Raw genomic sequence first — 18,474 nt, 5'->3', positions numbered from 1 at the left:
CTCCCTGAAATAGCCATGTCACCAGCCCTGGCTTCAGGTGTGGGGTCAGTGTGAGTTTCCCCCAGGCTACCAGACCCACATGCCTGTCTCCAAGTCTGACTGCATGTAACTGCATACACACAAGGTATATCATTATCAGAATCATTCCCTATCAAGACATCTGCAGGGATATAATCAAACACACCTATTTATTTGCTTCCTTTTCAACCCTCCCAGTCAAGGTGAATCCTAGCCAAAGGTATTTAGAATGAGGTCCCTCCTAAAGCTCTGACTGGAGTGGACTGGCCAAGCAAATACTGCTCATCTTTAACCACTGCAGGCTTCACAGTGGTTAAGGTAGAGGCTGTCTCTGTCTTAACAGTGGCCTGGTTTCCATCCACTAAGATGGAATACAAACTCTGGTGATAGTTTGGTACCCCTGTTGTCTCCAGACAAATTACCACTGGCATACTGTTATTTCCACTTGCTGGCTCCCCTACCTGTTCTTCCCTACCTTGCTTCATTGAACATTTGTATGCTACATGGCCCCTCTGGTTACATTTAAAACATCTAAACCATGATCTTGACTGTGTACCTGAACTAGTGGCTTACCCTATTGCAGGTGGACTCTGTTGGGGTGGTTTAGGCTGCCCGCCATGGGTTCCATTATATCCATGTGAAGCACTGAGTATCCCTTTCTTGTGCATTGGTGCTATGCTTGTGAAGTACAGATCCCCTTCCTCCCCAGCTCATCTGCAGAGTTATACTTCTGATCTGCCAATCAGATTCTCATGTTCTCAGGCAAAGTGCTAAGGGCTGATTCCCTCACCAAAAGGTCTGCCAGCCTTTCAAAAGTGGTGACCTGACATGCACTCGCTCAACTATGGAAGAAAATAAATCCTTCGCTCAGCAGTATAATCACATACACTTTCATCTGCCTTATGTCTATGGTCATGAAACTTTTTTCTGTAAGCTTCAGGTGTTAACATAAAACATTCCAATAAACAATGTATAACCTTGTCATAATTTAAACAATCAATGTCAGACAATTTAGAAACTGCAGTTACAGCTTTATCATGGAGTAAGGGGGTCAGGAACCATACCCAACGCCATTGCTCTGCATCATATTGTCTACATAATCTTTCAGATATATGAATAAAGCTATCAAAATCATTACCTCCTGTATACAGTTACAACAGTACAGTCTGATATAAATGTATAATTCTTTTCTGTCCAGCAGAGACCCACTGTTGATACATTTTTAACACTATCATCTGTACAAATCAGTTTGATATTCAAATGACATGAATTTCTTTACAAATTTCCAGCTAGTTACGTTGGCATATGTTACACATGCACTGTCTTCCTCTCTCTAGCATAGCTGCACTACCGAACACCTTCACAGTGGGAATCACTGAGGGATGCTGTGATCCACAGTTGGCCCTCTGGACTCCTTTACACTTGCCTCCTACCCCTAATACCTAGATTCATTCAGAGAGCTTTGGTGAGAAAGGCCACAGTCATCATCATGGCCCCTTACTGTCTTTGACAAGTGTGGTTTCCCTTCCTCTGGCTTCATTTGCTACACCCTTATTCGGTGCTGGGCTGAGCCCCAGATCTGCTATCACACCTGTCAGAATGGCAACATTGTTTCTGCAGATCTAGTGATATCTAGACAGTCTAGATCTCTATTCTCAGTTGTTGATATTTTATCTCTTCTCAGAAGCCCTCTACAAGAAAGACCTGTAAAAGTGAATGGAAAAGATTCTCTATCTAGGCTTTCAGTAATAACTTGGATCCATTTTTAGCCCTTCTTCCAGCCATTTTGGATTTTCTTGCAACTCTTTTTCATTACAGAGCAAGTTAGTCCACTATTAAGATACAATTGACTGCTGTATCCTGTATCCTTTTTCCATATTGGAGAAGTCCAGACCCTCCCATTGTATCCTTCAGACTCTGTCAACCTTTTCTCAAAGGAACTTTTAACCTTTGCCCTCCTGTCTGGAATCCAGTACCTCCTTGGGATATTACTATTTTATTGCAGGCCTTAATGGTCCCTCCCTTTGAACCTGGGGCCAAAGCTGATCTGACAATTTTGTTATGAAAACTGTTTTTTGTGGCCATCGCCTCTGCCAGTAGGATTTCTGAGCTCCATGCCTTGTCTTCTAAATATCCCTTACCTGATTTTTCACAAAGACAGGGTATCCCTGAGAACTAATCCATCTTTCCCCCAAGGTGGCTTCTTAATCAGCAATCAGTCAGTCTTCCAATGTCATTTCCAAAGTTTTCAAACAAGGGTGAATGCAAATTATATATGCTGAATGTGCATCACCAACTCCATTCCTGTTTGCATTGAACCAAGACAATCAGAAAGACTAACGAGTTATTTGGCTATTATTCTTCTGTCAAGATGGGAAAGGGTGTGTCCAAAGTAACTATTCAGCTGCCTTTCAGACTGTATCTCTCATATATATAAATAAAGGGTCTTGCCACTCTCCAAATCTCCAAAGGCTCATTCACCTTGGCATGTGGCTTCTTCTACAGCCTTCTTTTCCACAGTACCTCTAGATGACGTATGTGCTCTGGCTACTTGCTCTAAGGTCCATACATTCATTTCTAGCTATAAATTGGACATGCAGTCAAGGTCAAGAGCCTCTTTTGGCTCTGCTGTGTTCCAGGCAATCTTTCCATGAAACCTCCCAAGTGTAACAATAGCCGAGGACTCTGTTCTATCTGTTGAGGAATGGACAGAAGAGACAACATCAGATACCAGAGTTATTTACTCACCATAATGATATATCTGAGTTGTCTGCTTCCTTCTTTCCTCAACTTTCTGCCCCTCCTTCCCTTATGCAAGGTTTTTCCATGATTTCTTTTACTCACTTCTAGAATGATCTGACTGACCTAACAGTTGCCATAGGGTCTATTTCAAGACGGTGTGTAACAGCTGTTTTTTTCTTCAGTACTGTGTTAAATGGGTGTTTTCTTACATCTCCTAGTATTTTTGTTGATAGTCTATTTTCTGGTATTATGGGCAAACTTGATCTGAGGTAACTTGCTCATCACAGCGGGATTATGGATAAGGAAGGAGTCTCAACATCAGATCCAGAGCTTGAGAGTGGCCAAAGTCAGATCTGACTCGGAGCTGAAGACCCATCTGTTTTGTAAGGACAGAAGCAGACAACATAGATCTATCACTGTGGTGAGTATGTAACTTTAATTTTATTTGTAAACCACAATACTGACATCATGGGCACTTTCCCTGTATACCCTTGCTGTAGAGACATCATTTAAACGTGTTGCATTTCTTATTTATATTTAATTGCACTTAATGTATCAACCTTGGCTCTAAATGACAGTGCTAAAGTTGAGGCCATTAAATTGCCTTATTCTTGTTTTTTTCTGCCAATAGGATCTCAGCCAATGGCTCCTCTTTGTGTACCCAGTCAGTCCCATTTGTTCCAGGGGGAACAGGAGCCTGACATTCCGAGGGTAGGAGAGAGCCCTAGGACCCATTCATGTTTGCTAGGGTATCCCAGTTGACTCTGCATTCCCTATCTAGAGTCAGATAGCAGGGAGCAGGCCAGCTTGTTAGTCCTGTGAGAAAGCTTATCCTGTCCTGTTGGGAGGGTACCCTCCTCGCTCTTGACAGCTCATCTGAGGTCTGCTGTGGGGAAGAAAGCCTTTGTATGCCGGCTTCCCTTGAGATTACATGTGAGAATGCACTCAGTTCATACTTGATAATGTAGACGTCACTGGGTAGAACACCTAGTACTTCAATTGGGTATTCTCTTTGTGATGAGGCAGAGCTCCTTCCACCCTCACCCCTGAGAATAGGCAAGCCAGTAGTGGCTGCTCATTCCCATCCTTCCTGGCCAACCGCTACAGGCACTAAAGCCACTAAAAGAACTTGGGTCGCGTGCAATGTAGTCATGTCTGTGTATCTGTATACTATAGAACTGGCAAACATGTTACCATCATGTTCACTATATCTGCATTGTCCTGCCTTAACTTGTTGGTCTACCTCTCGTGGGATAACCCCCCCCCGACAGCGCTTTCTAACTCTGAGTGCCCTCTTCTGAGGGGAAACATATCCCCATGTGCTGACTTCATCATTTGGTTGACATTGCCCAGTTTTAACATGTTGGTGTTCAGTTTTGTGGCACCCTTCTCCCTTAACAGGTTTTTCTAGCTCTGCTATTGCTGTTTTCTGAGAGGAAGCATGCCTCCATGTGCCAAGTTGGTCTCTTGGTCTGCATTGTTTGAGTTTAACTTCTTGATGTTTTATTTTTTGTCATCTCAAACTCTCATCATGAATACATAGTATTGTCTCTTAAGTAAATCCTCACTTTAGACCACGTCTGTACCGTTAGCACTTGTAGCATGAGAATAAACACATGTGCTTCTTTCCATGCAATTTACCATATGCATTGTTAGTTTGTTTTAAGTAGAAATAGATAAAATCTTAGGTGGGACATTAATGTCGGGCATTTAATTAAGGTAATGTTATATTCAGTTGTGAAATGCTTACGTACCCTGGACTACTTTGATTCTGATGTAGCTTTGAATTGAACAGGAACGTGCATTTGGTGAGTTGGAGAAGAACAGTGACAAACAGACATGCAGCTTAACTGTGGAAAGCAGCATTCCACCATCACATCTCTATCGACTTCTGGCTTCACTTCAGCGACATCTTTTAGCACACTGTTACACCAGCAGATCAGATGAGGTACGCCAAAGACGTGGCTGTAGTTGCTCTTACTATCCCTAATACAGTTCATCTAGAAATGCCAGTACTTTGTTGAAACAAACTGAGTCAGTACAGTTGTGAATAATGGTCATAATCACTGAAGCCAAGTCCATGAAAGGTTTATAATGTAATAGAAATATTAACAACACTGATAATAGATATGATGCTGTGAGTCTAAATTGCTTATTTTGTTTGCATTTGTGTTTGTTTAGTTGTATTCTAGAGAGAGAATCATTTGTAGATTTTTGATTTTGAAATCTCATTTCTCTTAAATCATTGCTTAGATCTGCTTCTTAGTTAAGATGGCAGTTTTCCTGTGTTGAGCTGTGCTTATGAGTATATCTTTAATCTTATTTTATTGTTTAGATTATAATTAAGCAGCAGTATGTTATATGACTATATTGGATAAAGCCGGTCTTCATAGACATGCAGTGAGGCTGATGGCATGGTGCATAGAAAGAACTATTTGTATTTCCAATACCAGCTTCTGATGATTGATTGATTTATTGACATTTGGTAACCGGGAAAGTTTGACTGGGTCGGAAACCCATTTTCAACAGCGACCCGGGAGAAAAGCTACAACAGTGATTAAAAAAATTGACAATACCAGTAAAAACGTATAGTATCAAGTTATGAACCGCATTGGATAGATGCATGAGGTACAATAGAAGGTAGAGAAAGTATATATTAATTAACATTTTGGATAGAAAAAAATTTACGTTACATAACATAATTTTTTACAAAATATAAATAATAGGTTGGATTATAGGCATTAGAAAAAACACAAACATTTAGGAAGGGTTAATCTTTAAGGAATTTAGTGCAAGTGAAAGCAGTAAACGGGCAGAAGTAAAAGTGTTGTTTAAATGTAAGAATAAGTTAGTGAGATTGTGAGATGTGTGAAATTAAGAATTAGTGGGAATGGGATGTAGAGAGAGAGGGGAAAGATACAAGGGGCTGAAAGGAGAAAATATTAAGGCTAGTAGGAGGTTAGGAGGGTAAAGGAAAGATGAGAGGAGAGAGTCAAAGAAAAATAGGAAGGTAGGTGTTAGATTTTGGTTGTAGGGCACAGGCAGATCCATGAGTTATATAGGTAGTTTTTTAGTGCAAGCTTTAAACTTTTTGGTATTTTCCATGCTGGTAATATTGTTCATAGGTAGGTACTAGGCTATCTGCACAAGGGCATTTATAAGCCTAGCCAGAGTGTCTCTGCTTTCGCCGCCCCATTGATTAATTAACTGAGCCTCTGTCAAGCAGAGCTAATGAAGTGATCCCAGGGGTGTATTTTATGCCACTGAGTACAGCCGGAGTTTTTTCAGTCAGTCTGCATAGGACATATGTTTGAGGCCAGTAATCCTTGTTTGGTAAATTGATCCATAGCTTAGCTATGGCATAGGAATAGAGACACTGACTTGGCTCTTTTATTGGGTATGTGTAAGTTTATAAGTTGTTTCTCAGCAGAAAAGAGATTTCTGGTGAAAATGTGGGCATGCAGAATAGATTTTAAGGCAGAGGACAGCTGTCAGGTTTGTATATTAGTTTTTGTGCAGTTGAAAGTTGTAGGTAGTCAAGACAGTGGGGAATTAAGCCAGTTTAGCTCTTTAAGAGCATTGCAGTGGTAGGTGCGGTATGATGAGCCTGTAGCAAATTTAGAAATTTTGTAATAACAAGACTGAAGTTTGGTTTTGAGTGTTACTTGTAGGATAGTAAAATGTGAGCACCATAGAGTAGAGAGGGGATCAAATAGATATTTGCTAGTATCCTTTTGGTGTTTGGCTTTCTGTGTCTATAAAGAAGTTTCTGTGTCTATAAAGTGTCCCTAATTTGAAATGAGTTTTTTAATAGCATTATGTATCTGTTGGTCAAATGTTAATTTTTTGTCTATAGTGATACCAAGTAGCTTAGCAGTTGTTAAGATTTCAATCTCTGTTTTGTTTTGAGAATAAATTTTAAATTCAGATGAGAATCCTTTAGGAGTGCACAGTGAAAGCTTAGTTTTGTTAGGGTTAAGCAGTAATTGTACATTGATCAGCCATGATTCTATTGAGGTAAAGGCATTCTGTGTTTTGCAACACGCTGATATGTTGTTAGAAGAAGAAATAATGGTAGAGTCATCAGCATATCGGATTAATATGTTGTGATGGCAAGCAGTGTGTAGATTATTGATGACGGTATTGAAGAGGAGGGGTCCGAGAATAGACACCAGTTTTGTTAGCCTGGCATTGAGCTAGGCAACCTTGCCACTTTACACATTGTTGTCTTTTGGATAGGTAACTATTAAACCGTAGCTTGGAGGGTAGTGAAAAACCTAATGATGAAAGGCCTTTGACAGATCTAGTACTACTACATAGGTTCATAGGTGTGTACTAGGCTAATGGCCCTGGAACCTTTACAAGCCTAGCCCACAAGATAGATATACTACAGAGGTGTATAGGCTGGAGTCTCTAGCTTTGTTGACTATATCAGTAAAAGAGATAAGAGCGGTTGTCGTAATGTTGGCTATATCAGTAAACGGGATATGAGCGGTTGTACTGTGTGCTGGCCTAAAGCCATGTTAAGTGGATGTAAGGAGATTGTTATGGATAAGATGGTTTAACAATTGTATATGTATGCACTTTTCTAGCAGATTGGATAGAGGGGAAAGGATAGAGATGGATCTGTAGTTTGTTAGTTCATTATATTTACCTCCTTTTTGCAAAGGGGTTATGATGGATTTCTTCCAAAGGGTAGGGAAATGTGATTCCATAATGGATCAGTTGATAAGAATGCTGACCAGATAAGCAATTGTGTCAGCTAATATTTCTGTAGTTCAACAATATTTGTGCGAGTTATCCTCTGGGCCTATCTTACCCTGATATCAAGGTATTCTTGTTGGGCATTTTAGCATATCTATCATAAATCCTCCCCCCTTTCAGCGCATTCCCATGCTGAAATGATTTTCAAAGGGATGTTGCATACCAAGAAAACAGGAGTTTACTCCTGGGAAGCTTGACTTAATTGGAGACTCTCTAGTATAGGTCTTTCATCCTCTTCTCTTCAGTGGTTTAGTAGCTGTCCATTCACCAGATGACAATCTGTAGAATAGCAAGGTTCGCTTTCACCCTACCTACCTAATAACGTGTTCCTCAAGGTTCAGTTCTTGATCCCCTACTTTGTAATGTTTTCATCAACAATCTTTGTACCACATTCTGTCAAGGATCCCTAATTCAGCATGTTGATGATTCTACAATAATCTGCTCTACTAATAGTCACTCACACCTCCAACAAATAACTCAGAAATCCTTCTCTTCCATTGAATCCTGGTTTAGCAATTCCCGTCTGTTACTAAACCCTATGAAAACTAAACTTCTCCTCTCTAACCCTAAAACACTTATTCTAGAAAAATCCAGTTTATGATCCTTTCCCAGAACAACACCTCAGTCCAAGTAGTCTGCTACAGCAAACTGTTAGGTGTAACAATAGATGACAAATTTAAGTTTGAACTCAATATCCAGAGCATTAAAAAAATCAGAAACTAAGGATACTCTACAGGCACAAATATTTCTTACGTACATCTACAAAAAAAAAAAAAAAAAAAAAAACTAGCCACCACCTGGCTGTTACCCTCACTGTTGCACAGATAGAGTTCCATTTCAGCATCTCACTAAAAGCAAAACTAGAATTATGCAATAATAAAAATGCTAAATTTGCAACCAGTGCAAGCTATTATACCCACCATTGTACTGCGCCTCAGTCACTCAGTTGGTTTGAACTCCCACACCTTCTTAGCTTTTTACAACTTATAACTACACTTAGAATTACACATAATCCCACTGCCTGCCCAGCCCTCAGTTAAATACCCAAAAGCTACATACCTAAAATATCCCTAAGGTCAGAAGAAAAGCAGCTACTCTATATACACAAACCTAATAAATTAGCAAGACAAAGCCTCTACTCAACACACTGTGGATAAAATATGGAACACCCTTCTTCAAACTCCAGATCCATCCCTAACCTGTCAGCTTTCAAGCAAATAGTAAAAGAGCAGTTCAAGTCAAGGATATGCCCCTTTGGCTTGAAAGTGCTAACTGCTATAACATATCCTATCTTTCCTATAATCCTTATCTACATTTCCAAGTTAACTTGTTACCTATATTCCCCACTTTCTCCTTACTTTTCCACTTACAGCCATCTCACTGTTTTACTCTTTTACTATACAGTCTTTTTCTAATTGCTACCATCTCACTCCTTTACTCTTTTAAAATATTATTAACGCATATCTTTTTGTACCTGCTACTTTTAGCTTATATTAGTATTTTTTGTAATCAGATGCAATTCAGAATATACATTTTCAAATTGTATATGCCCTACTGTACCTCTATAATTTATCTTTCTCATTTATGTATGCATACTTCTAATGCTGGTATAATGTAAATCATAAGTCAATTGTAATGCATTGTCTTATGTAAATTTTAATATTGGAGCTTTTTTTACCTGGGCCTCCTCTGAAAATGGGTACACTTGACTCAGTCAGACTTTTCCGGTAAACAAAATTCAATAAATAAACTGTTTAAGAAAAAATAACTCTTGTTCTATTTGAACCAACTCATCAGGCTCATTTAAGGTCCTTAACATGGAAAGTTTTGCTGATTGCTGTGACTTCTGCAAGACGAGTAAGTCACAAACTCTTATTGTGGGCAAACTCATCTCATCTTCCACAAAGATAGGGGTTCCTTAAGAGCTAATCCTTCCTTTATGCCTGAAGTGGTATCCAAGTTTACTCTAAAGCAAGCTATCGATCTTACTGTCTTCTTTCCAGAACCTAAAACATGAGGGAAAAAAGATTTTCCATAGTTGCCTACAGACGCGCGATTGGAAAGGGAGTGACTGCTACGGGAAGCAGCGATCTATGTAATTTGTCTAGTCATTACTAGTATGAGGTAGCCCCCTCCCTTGCCTAGCTTCCTGTGGTTCCCAAGACCTAACAGCGGCCCATCAGGACCACAAAAGAAAACTAAACCAGAAGCCTCAACTCTTCTTAAAAATCAGGGTAGCCCCCTCCCTTGCCTAGCTTCCTGTGGTTCCCAAGACCTAACAGCGGCCATCAGGACCACAAAAGAAAACTAAACCAGAAGCCTCAACTCTTCTTAAAAATCAGGGTAGCCCCCTCCCTTGCCTAGCTTCCTGTGGTTCCCAAGACCTAACAGCGGCCCATCAGGACCACAAAAGAAAACTAAACCAGAAGCCTCAACTCTTCTTAAAAATCAGGGTAAAAACAAAACATTAGTACCCTATTCAGAGAGAACTATACTGTCCTTGTCAAGAACCTGACACTCTATCTTGAAGACTTTAATAATACAAAGCCTGTAAAAAATTGCATCTTTATAAATTCAGCACTAGTAACTCCATTGTGCTGAGTTATACTACTGGAAACTGTTACCTTTAAGACCCTGCAAAGTCTCCTGGCGGTGTATAAAGTTATAATTTGGTAATCTGAATGCTATTTAAGTATATGAAGGCAACTGAATCTATTTTAAAGGACCTGAATGTGTTTTACTGCTTATGTAAATACTCGCAAATGTTACTGACTCACATTTAATGTCTTTATATCATAAACCATAAGCGACCTAATTCTGCAATCATTTAAAGTAACTGGATGCTATTTTATGTACAAGAATGTGTTTTAAAGACTATGCAAAGGCCTGCACACGTTCTTGGCTAACTCTAGGCATCTTTTAAGCATAATGCATTAGCGACCTAGAGCTGAACTCATTTAAAGTTATAATTTCAGTATCTGCTGTGTATTTAACTAAGCTGAAGTCATTTGATGCCATCTCATAGTATTTGAATGTTTCTCTTTAACTGCATACTTTATGGATTATGAAGGCATTTGAGTGTGTTTGTGGCTAAAAAGGATAGCTGTTTTGGCCTGCTAGTACTATTTTTCAACCTTATTAACACTAATACTCATATCTCTCTCCCTCACTTGTATCATAGGTAGCCCCCTCCCTTGCCTAGCTTCCTGTGGTTCCCAAGACCTAACAGCGGCCCATCAGGACCACAAAAGAAAACTAAACCAGAAGCCTCAACTCTTCTTAAAAATCAGGGTAAAAACAAAACATTAGTACCCTATTCAGAGAGAACTATACTGTCCTTGTCAAGAACCTGACACTCTATCTTGAAGACTTTAATAATACAAAGCCTGTAAAAAATTGCATCTTTATAAATTCAGCACTAGTAACTCCATTGTGTTGAGTTATACTACTGGAAACTGTTACCTTTAAGACCCTGCAAAGTCTCCTGGCGGTGTAGGCTCGGCTCCGCTCCGCTCCCCTCCCTGCCCCCTTATCCCACCCGCCCCCAGCATCCCTACTTTTATAGCTACAAATAGTCCCTCCCACTTTCCCACTTAACAAATCCAAGGCTCCCTTGTCAAACTCCATAACTCCTCCCACCCCAAGGCCCAACCCTCTAACAAACCCCACACAAAGTCTCTTCCCCCACTCGTTACCCACTTCCCTACTTCAGTATGGCAAATTTCACTTATACTATTACCCCCATCATAATTATACTTCTCATCACCACCTATATCCTAACAATATATGAAAACCAAACTCTTATAGGCATTCCTTTCCCTAAGTGCCACACCAACTCCCAATTCAATCTCCATGACAGTTATATACCACCCTCAATCTACCAGGACAAAAATATATCCCCCAAAATAGTCCACCCGACACTTCAACACCCTAAAATTCCACATAACAAAACTAATCTCAAAATACTATTTAAACTACAAAGACTTTTAGTTTACTTGAAAAATTGTATTAACATCAATGGAGATATTCACGCAAACCCAGGTCCCACCACTATGCCAATCTCTAATCCCTATAATTTAACCCTAAAACCTACTGACTCCCTTCTAATACTACACCTGAACCTAAGAAGCATTAACAACAAAATTCACAACCTTCACGCCATCATAGCTAGTCATTCCCCTGACATCATGTGTCTAACCGAAACATGGCTAAAACCCTCTACTAAGAATGAAGAGATCCTCCCACCCGGGTACAATATTCTCAGGGCTGATCGTACAAAGAAAAAAAGGTGGAGGAATAGCTATTATGTTTAAAAATAAACTAAACATCCTTAAGAACCAAGTACAACCTCCTATGATCTCAAACCTAGAAATTATAGCCCTACAGATCTGCCTAAACACTCAAAAACGCATCAACCTTATTGTAACCTATATCCCGCCAGGGAAGAACACAGAAAACCTGGAGCAATCCCTGAGCTGGCTAGCCATCAACTACCCACAAGAAACCATATTTCTTGGAGACGTCAACATTGACTGGTCTCTCTATTCTACACATATAACTCCACAACCTATTAACCTATATGGTTTCTCCCAAAATATCCTATCCCCAACCAGAATAGGCAACTCACTTCAAAAGAAAGTATAATTGACTGGATCCTTACTAATAGAGACTCTAATAACTACACCACTGGCACCCTTCCTGTGACCTCAGCGATCACCTAATAACTTATATCATTAAACATAAATGCCCAACTTCTAACACCCCTATATAGATTAATCAGAAACAAAAAAAATTAGTCCCTCAATTATTTCTTGCTGACCTGAAATTCTGCAACTGGACCATATTAAAGACTCTTCCACTAGAAGAGAGTGTGTCCCACTTCAATGACACGTTCCTTAAGATACTTGACTCACATGCTCCACATAGACAAATTAGAACCAAAACTCGCATAGCACCTTGGCTCACTACTGATACTAAATCCAAAATCAAACTTGTGACCAAGCCTGGGAAAATGGAGAGCCACAAAAACCCCCAAGACCGTTGTAAATTTCAACAACTAAGAAATGCCACGAAAACTGCCATAACCCAAGACAAAAACAATACTTCTGCAGCCTCCAGCAAAACACCAGAACAACCCAAAGAAATTCTGGGCAGGTTTTAACAACCTTCTGCACCCAGGCAAAACTTCCACCCCAACCCTGAGAAACTCTTAGAGAAAGGCCAAGAAGAAGTAGCCAACACCTTTAACTCCTTCTTCACTGAGACTATCCAAACCTTAGCCAGTCACTTTACCTCCACTTCCCCACCTGCTGCTAAACTGCAACGTGACAACCCTACCCCCTTTAATTTAAAGCCAGTCTCTTCCTCCTATATGCGCTCCTCCTAAAAAACTCAAACCAACTACCCTAGCGGCTGACCACCTTCCTGTGAATTCTTACAAATTGCATCTGATGAAATAGCCTACCCCATATCAATCCTAATAAACAGATCTATAACTGAGATGAACATTCCCTCAATCTGGAAGACTTCCTATATCATTCCACTTCACAAAGGAGGTACCTCCCTGGAAATGTCAAATTATAGACCAATAGCCATCCTGTCCCCACAGCGAAAATCATGGAAAGATGCATCCACAAACAACTTCTTCACTATCTGACCTCTAATAATCTCTTGTCCAATGCCCAGCATGGTTTTCGTCGCACCATATTGCAACTACTGCCCTCCTTTCCTTTATTGACTCAATCAACAACAGTCGCAATAACAAACTCATATCATCTGCCCTCTTTCTGGACCTATCAAAAGCATTCGATATGGTCAATCATCAATTCCTTCTCAACATCCTTGAAACCCCACGCCTGGACACCCCAGCACTAAACTGGTTCAATGCCTACCTCACTGGTAGGCAACAAGCTGTCCTATGGCAAAACAGAATATCAGGACTGCTCCCGAATACCATAGGTGTTCCTCAGGGCTCGATACTGGGCCCACTTCTGTTTTCCATCTTCATAAATGACCTTCAATCAGTCATCCCTAAATCCACCTGCATACAATACGCCCACGACTCCACCTTAATCTGCTCCGACGCCTCTCGAATCTCCAAATGACCACACAACATTGTTTTTCACTAGTTGAAAAATGGTTCACTGACTTAAAACTTCTACTTAACCCAGCTAAAACCAAACTATTACTTTTCTTCCCCAACGTCTTCTCACCTCTAGGTAAAGAACTCCCAAACACTAACAACACAACCTTTCATATTAAATCCAATAATGGGACCCTCATAACCCCTGTTACCAGTACCAAACTGCTAGGTGTCACTATTGATCATAAGCTCAAATTTGACATACACATTACCCAAACAGTAAAGTCTGTTAACAAAAAACTAGGATCTATGTACAGAATTAAAAACTTCCTAACTCCCACTACCAAATTAACTATTGCACACACCCATCTCCTCTCTTCCCTCCTCTATGCTTCCCCGATCCTCTCTTTTCTCAATAAACGTGAACTTAACATGCTCTCTCTTGCCTATAACCACATTGCCAGATTTATTACAGGTTCCCCTTATCGAACCCATCATTGCCTTAATCTGCAAAGCCTTGGCTGGTTGGAACTGCCAAATCTCCTCAAACTTAGCCAACTCGCCGAAGCTTATAAAATAATCAACCATCCTGATAGAACTCCCTCACTGTGCAAAATTCTAACTCCATATACTAACCTCAACAGTCTCCGATCATCAAACAGCATCCAGATCCTAACCACCTCCAACAAATAACTCAGAAATCCTTCTCTTCCATTGAATCCTGGTTTAGCAATTCCCGTCTGTTACTCAACCCTATGAAAACTAAACTTCTCCTCTCTACCCCTAAAACACTTATTCTAGAAAAATCCAGTTTATGATCCTTTCCCAGAACAACACCTCAGTCCAAGTAGTCTGCTACAGTAAACTGTTAGGTGTAACAATAGATGACAAATTTAAGTTTGATCTCAATATCCAGAGCATTAAAAAAATCAGAAACTAAGGATACTCTACAGGCACAAATATTTCTTACGTACATCTACAAAAACAAAAAAAAAAACTAGCCACCACCTGGCTGTTACCCTCACTGTTGCACAGACAGAGTTCCATTTCAGCATCTCACTAAAAGCAAAACTAGAATTATGCAACAATAAAAATGCTAAATTTGCAACCAGTGCAAGCTATTTATACCCACCATTGTACTGAGCCTCAGTCACTCAGTTGGTTTGAACTCCCACACCTTCTTAGCTTTTTACAAATTATAACTACACGTAGAATTACACATAATCCCACTGCCTGCCCAGCCCTCAGTTAAATACCCAAAAGCTACATACCTAAAATATCCCTAAGGTCAGAAGAAAAGCAGCTACTCTATATACACAAACCTAATAAATTAGCAGGACAAAGCCTCTACTCAACACACTGTGGATAAAATATGGAACACCCTTCTTCAAACTCCAGATCCATCCCTAACCTGTCAGCTTTCAAGCAAATAGTAAAAGAGCAGTTCAAATCAAGGATATGCCCCTGTTGGCTTGAAAGTGCTAACTGCTATAACATATCCTATCTTTCCTATAATCCTTATCTACATTTCCAAGTTAACTTGTTACCTATATTCCCCACTTTCTCCTTACTTTTCCACTTACAGCCATCTCACTGTTTTACTCTTTTACTATACAGTCTTTTTTTCTAATTGCTACCATCTCACTCCTTTACTCTTTTAAAATATTATTGACAAATATCTTTTTGTACCTGCTACTTTTAGCTTATATTAGTATTTTTGTAATCAGATGCAATTCAGAATATACATTTTCAAATTGTATATGCTCTACTGTACCTCTATAATTTATCTTTCTCATTTATGTATGCATACTTCTAATGCTGGTATAATGTAAATCATAAGTCAATTGTAATGCATTGTCTTATGTAAATTTTAATATTGGAGCTTTTTTTTACCTGGGCCTCCTCTGAAAATGGGTACACTTGACTCAGTCAGACTTTCCCGGTAAACAAAATTCAATAAATAAACTGTTTAAGAAAAAATAACTCTTGTTCTGTTTGAACCAGCTCATCAGGCTCATTTAAGGTCCTTAACATGGAAAGTTTTGCTGATTGCTGTGACTTCTGCAAGACGAGTAAGTCACAAGCTCTTATTGTGGGCAAACTCATCTCATCTTCCACAAAGATAGGGGTTCCTTAAGAGCTAATCCTTCCTTTATGCCTGAAGTGGTATGCAAGTTTACTCTAAAGCAAGCTATCGATCTTACTGTCTTCTTTCCAGAACCTAAAACATGAGGGAAAAAAGATTTTTCATATCTCCATAGACAACTTAGATGTTATCTTGACAGAATTAAAGCTTTCAGAAACTCTGATCAATTTTTCATTTATTATCAAGGTAAGAAACAAGGACAACCTGTGTGAAAGCAAACTTTCTACATATGGTTGTCTCATGCTATTCCCATTTATTATAATCACCACAATCAGATAATTCAGTACTTGCGTATTATTGCAGCTAGATTATGAGCAGGAGAACCAGCTCCTTTCCAAGCTGTTCTCCTGCCGAAATATGAACAGAAAGTGCCTAGTGAAGTGCGTGTCACTGAAGTGACATAATGTTTGATTGAAAACGCTCATGTGTAAACACTTCCAGGAGTGTTGTACTACATTACATAGCAATTCTCAAAGTTTCCTGCAGAACACTGCAAACGGGAATGGTACTTTTCTAAAATGGAGCGAAAGAGAATGTAAAGGGTTAGTCAGGTGTAACCGTTGAAAGCACAGCCTTATACAAACTGTACTGTAACTGTGTTTTTCTGAAATAAGTCTGATAATTTTGTTTAACAAAGGGATCAATGCTATACAGATTTGTAGACTGAAGGGAAGAACAGATGAAGAAGCTACTGTCTTTGGGATGCTATGGAGTAAGGAACTTGGGCATGCAAACATGACTTTTTGGCGACTGGAGAAAGCAGTCTGATGTAGTTAGATTAGATACGAAGGTCCTTAATGTCTCTGCACTGCACTCCACGCTTAGATAAAGTTCACTTAAATGTACTTACAGTTAACCTTTTCACAGATATGATCATCCCATTACAAAACATAACATTGCGTGGTAAAACTCTCAGATCGTATTGTCATTGTGTTGGTTACTGCAGCTCCTGGAAGAAAGCATGTAAGCTTATGGATTGGTCATTAAGAAAATGCAAACAAAGTTAGAGAGGCAAGGGTGATTTAACATTAGCAGCACAGGTATGGTTATGTTTAAACTGAATTTCCTTTCACAGTGAAGGTTGTTTGAAGAAGGCTTATCAAGAACAATGGAAAAAGTTAGTGTCGCTGTGGCTGTGAGCACTGTTAATGCACAAATGAGATAGGTCCACACATGCTGGCAGTAAAGTCCATACAGCCACAGCAGCACTAACTTTTTCCATTGTTCTTGATAACCCTTCTTAAAACAGTCTTCACTGTGAAAGAAAAGACAATACCTGACATTTCTGCAACACTAACGGTCAGATTTCTACATCAGGAAGCAAGTGGTATTATCGAGAAAATCTGGTTGCGATAATACTTGAGTACCAATAATTCCAGTCAGGGTCAAGGCTTACTGTATCATGACCTTGGCTTTATCTGTGGCCTTTTGGAAAGGGTTAGATTCTAGAAGTACTAAGTATTCAGTATTCTAGAAGTAGCAACTTGGTCCCCTGTATGTACATTTAGAAAACACTGCAAACTAGGTTCCTTCTCCATGTCTAGAGCAGGCTCTTTTAGGGCCATTCTTCAAGGATCCGTGGACTCTCATTCTTCCTCCTATCAGTTAGTGTAAGCTGTTGTAGTCTACCAATATAGCTAAGGCTACTGCAGCAGTGAAAAAATGCTGATTATATGCAGCTGTGTAAGTTCACTTACCATAACAGTAGATGTTTGTATGATCATGGTTGTAGCAGTTGCCCCCCCCCCCCTTATTTTTTATGTGTTTTCTTACCAGGGTGAGGACTTTTTTATTTTATTAGTATTGAATGCTTTCAAGGCTCTAACTTTACTGTCTGTTAGCGTGAAAGCTCTGAATAGCTTGGCACCCAATCATTTCTGCTAAAGTTGGTAACAGTTTAGGTGAGTGGAAGGCGCCCTTAAGCTTTGGGTGCTGACCAGATGTTATATCCTTAGCAGGATATAATCCATATAGCTAAGTGTACTGTAGCAGTGATCATTCAGACGTTTATTTTTATGATACTTTTACTTACATAACTGTACTTTCTCTGCCTTACCTTTTACTGACTTGTTCAAGCTTAAAATATTCAAAGTTGAAGTCTCATTCATGACTTACTCACTCAGCAACTGCCAGTCTCTGCAGTTTTACCTTCCTGTGCTTATCTTGTCTGATAAGACTCCAAGCCTGAAAAAACTACAAGCACTGTTGGTGACTGCTGGGTGAGGAAGGTAAACCTATATATATATATATATATATATATATATATATAACTGATAGGGCTGCTTTCAATTTTAGCTGCTCCATTTTATTTTCTGTTTTAAGAAATTAGCTTGGCATGGTGTTTTTGTTCTGTGGGAGAGATAGGCACTTAAATAATCTGGGCTGCACATTTCACGTTTCTTCATTGGTTAATTTGTTTCTTGAATGATAATTAAATACACAGGGAATTTGTTGGTCTTTGTCTCTTCTGACAATACCCAAAGCCTGCAAAACTACAAACCTGTTGGTGACTCCCTGTTAGTTATTCTTCTCACTCGCCCTCCCATTCTTTGATCTACTGTTTATAAGCTCCTCCCTTGTTACACAGCTGTTTATATCTTGAATTACTATTTTGCCTTTCCTTGTGCTTATTTTGGAAAAAAGTGCATTTAGCCTCACATTGTTCTACTGATTTACTTGCTTTGAATCTATTATCTAGATAGCTGCTGGATAAATTAGTGTA

General features: G+C 39.4%; 1 protein-coding gene across 1 annotated transcript in view; it reads left to right on the top strand.

Moving 5' to 3' along the window:
• LOC122815150 (probable E3 ubiquitin-protein ligase HERC1) overlaps positions 1 to 18,474 on the top strand; it is a 5,886,073-nt gene that overhangs the window by 1,455,301 nt on the left and 4,412,298 nt on the right. Inside the window, exon 15 of the mRNA XM_044087407.1 lies at positions 4,556 to 4,708. Within this exon, the coding sequence (XP_043943342.1) occupies positions 4,556 to 4,708 (153 nt within the window). The remainder of the gene's footprint in view (positions 1 to 4,555; positions 4,709 to 18,474) is intronic.

This window comes from Protopterus annectens, chromosome 1.part1 (assembly GCF_019279795.1).
Source record: "Protopterus annectens isolate FY-2018-M chromosome 1.part1, PAN1.0, whole genome shotgun sequence".
Lineage (NCBI taxonomy): Eukaryota > Metazoa > Chordata > Ceratodontiformes > Protopteridae > Protopterus > Protopterus annectens.
Note: the sequence above shows the minus strand (reverse complement) of the source record. Positions and strands in the feature narration are given on the sequence as shown.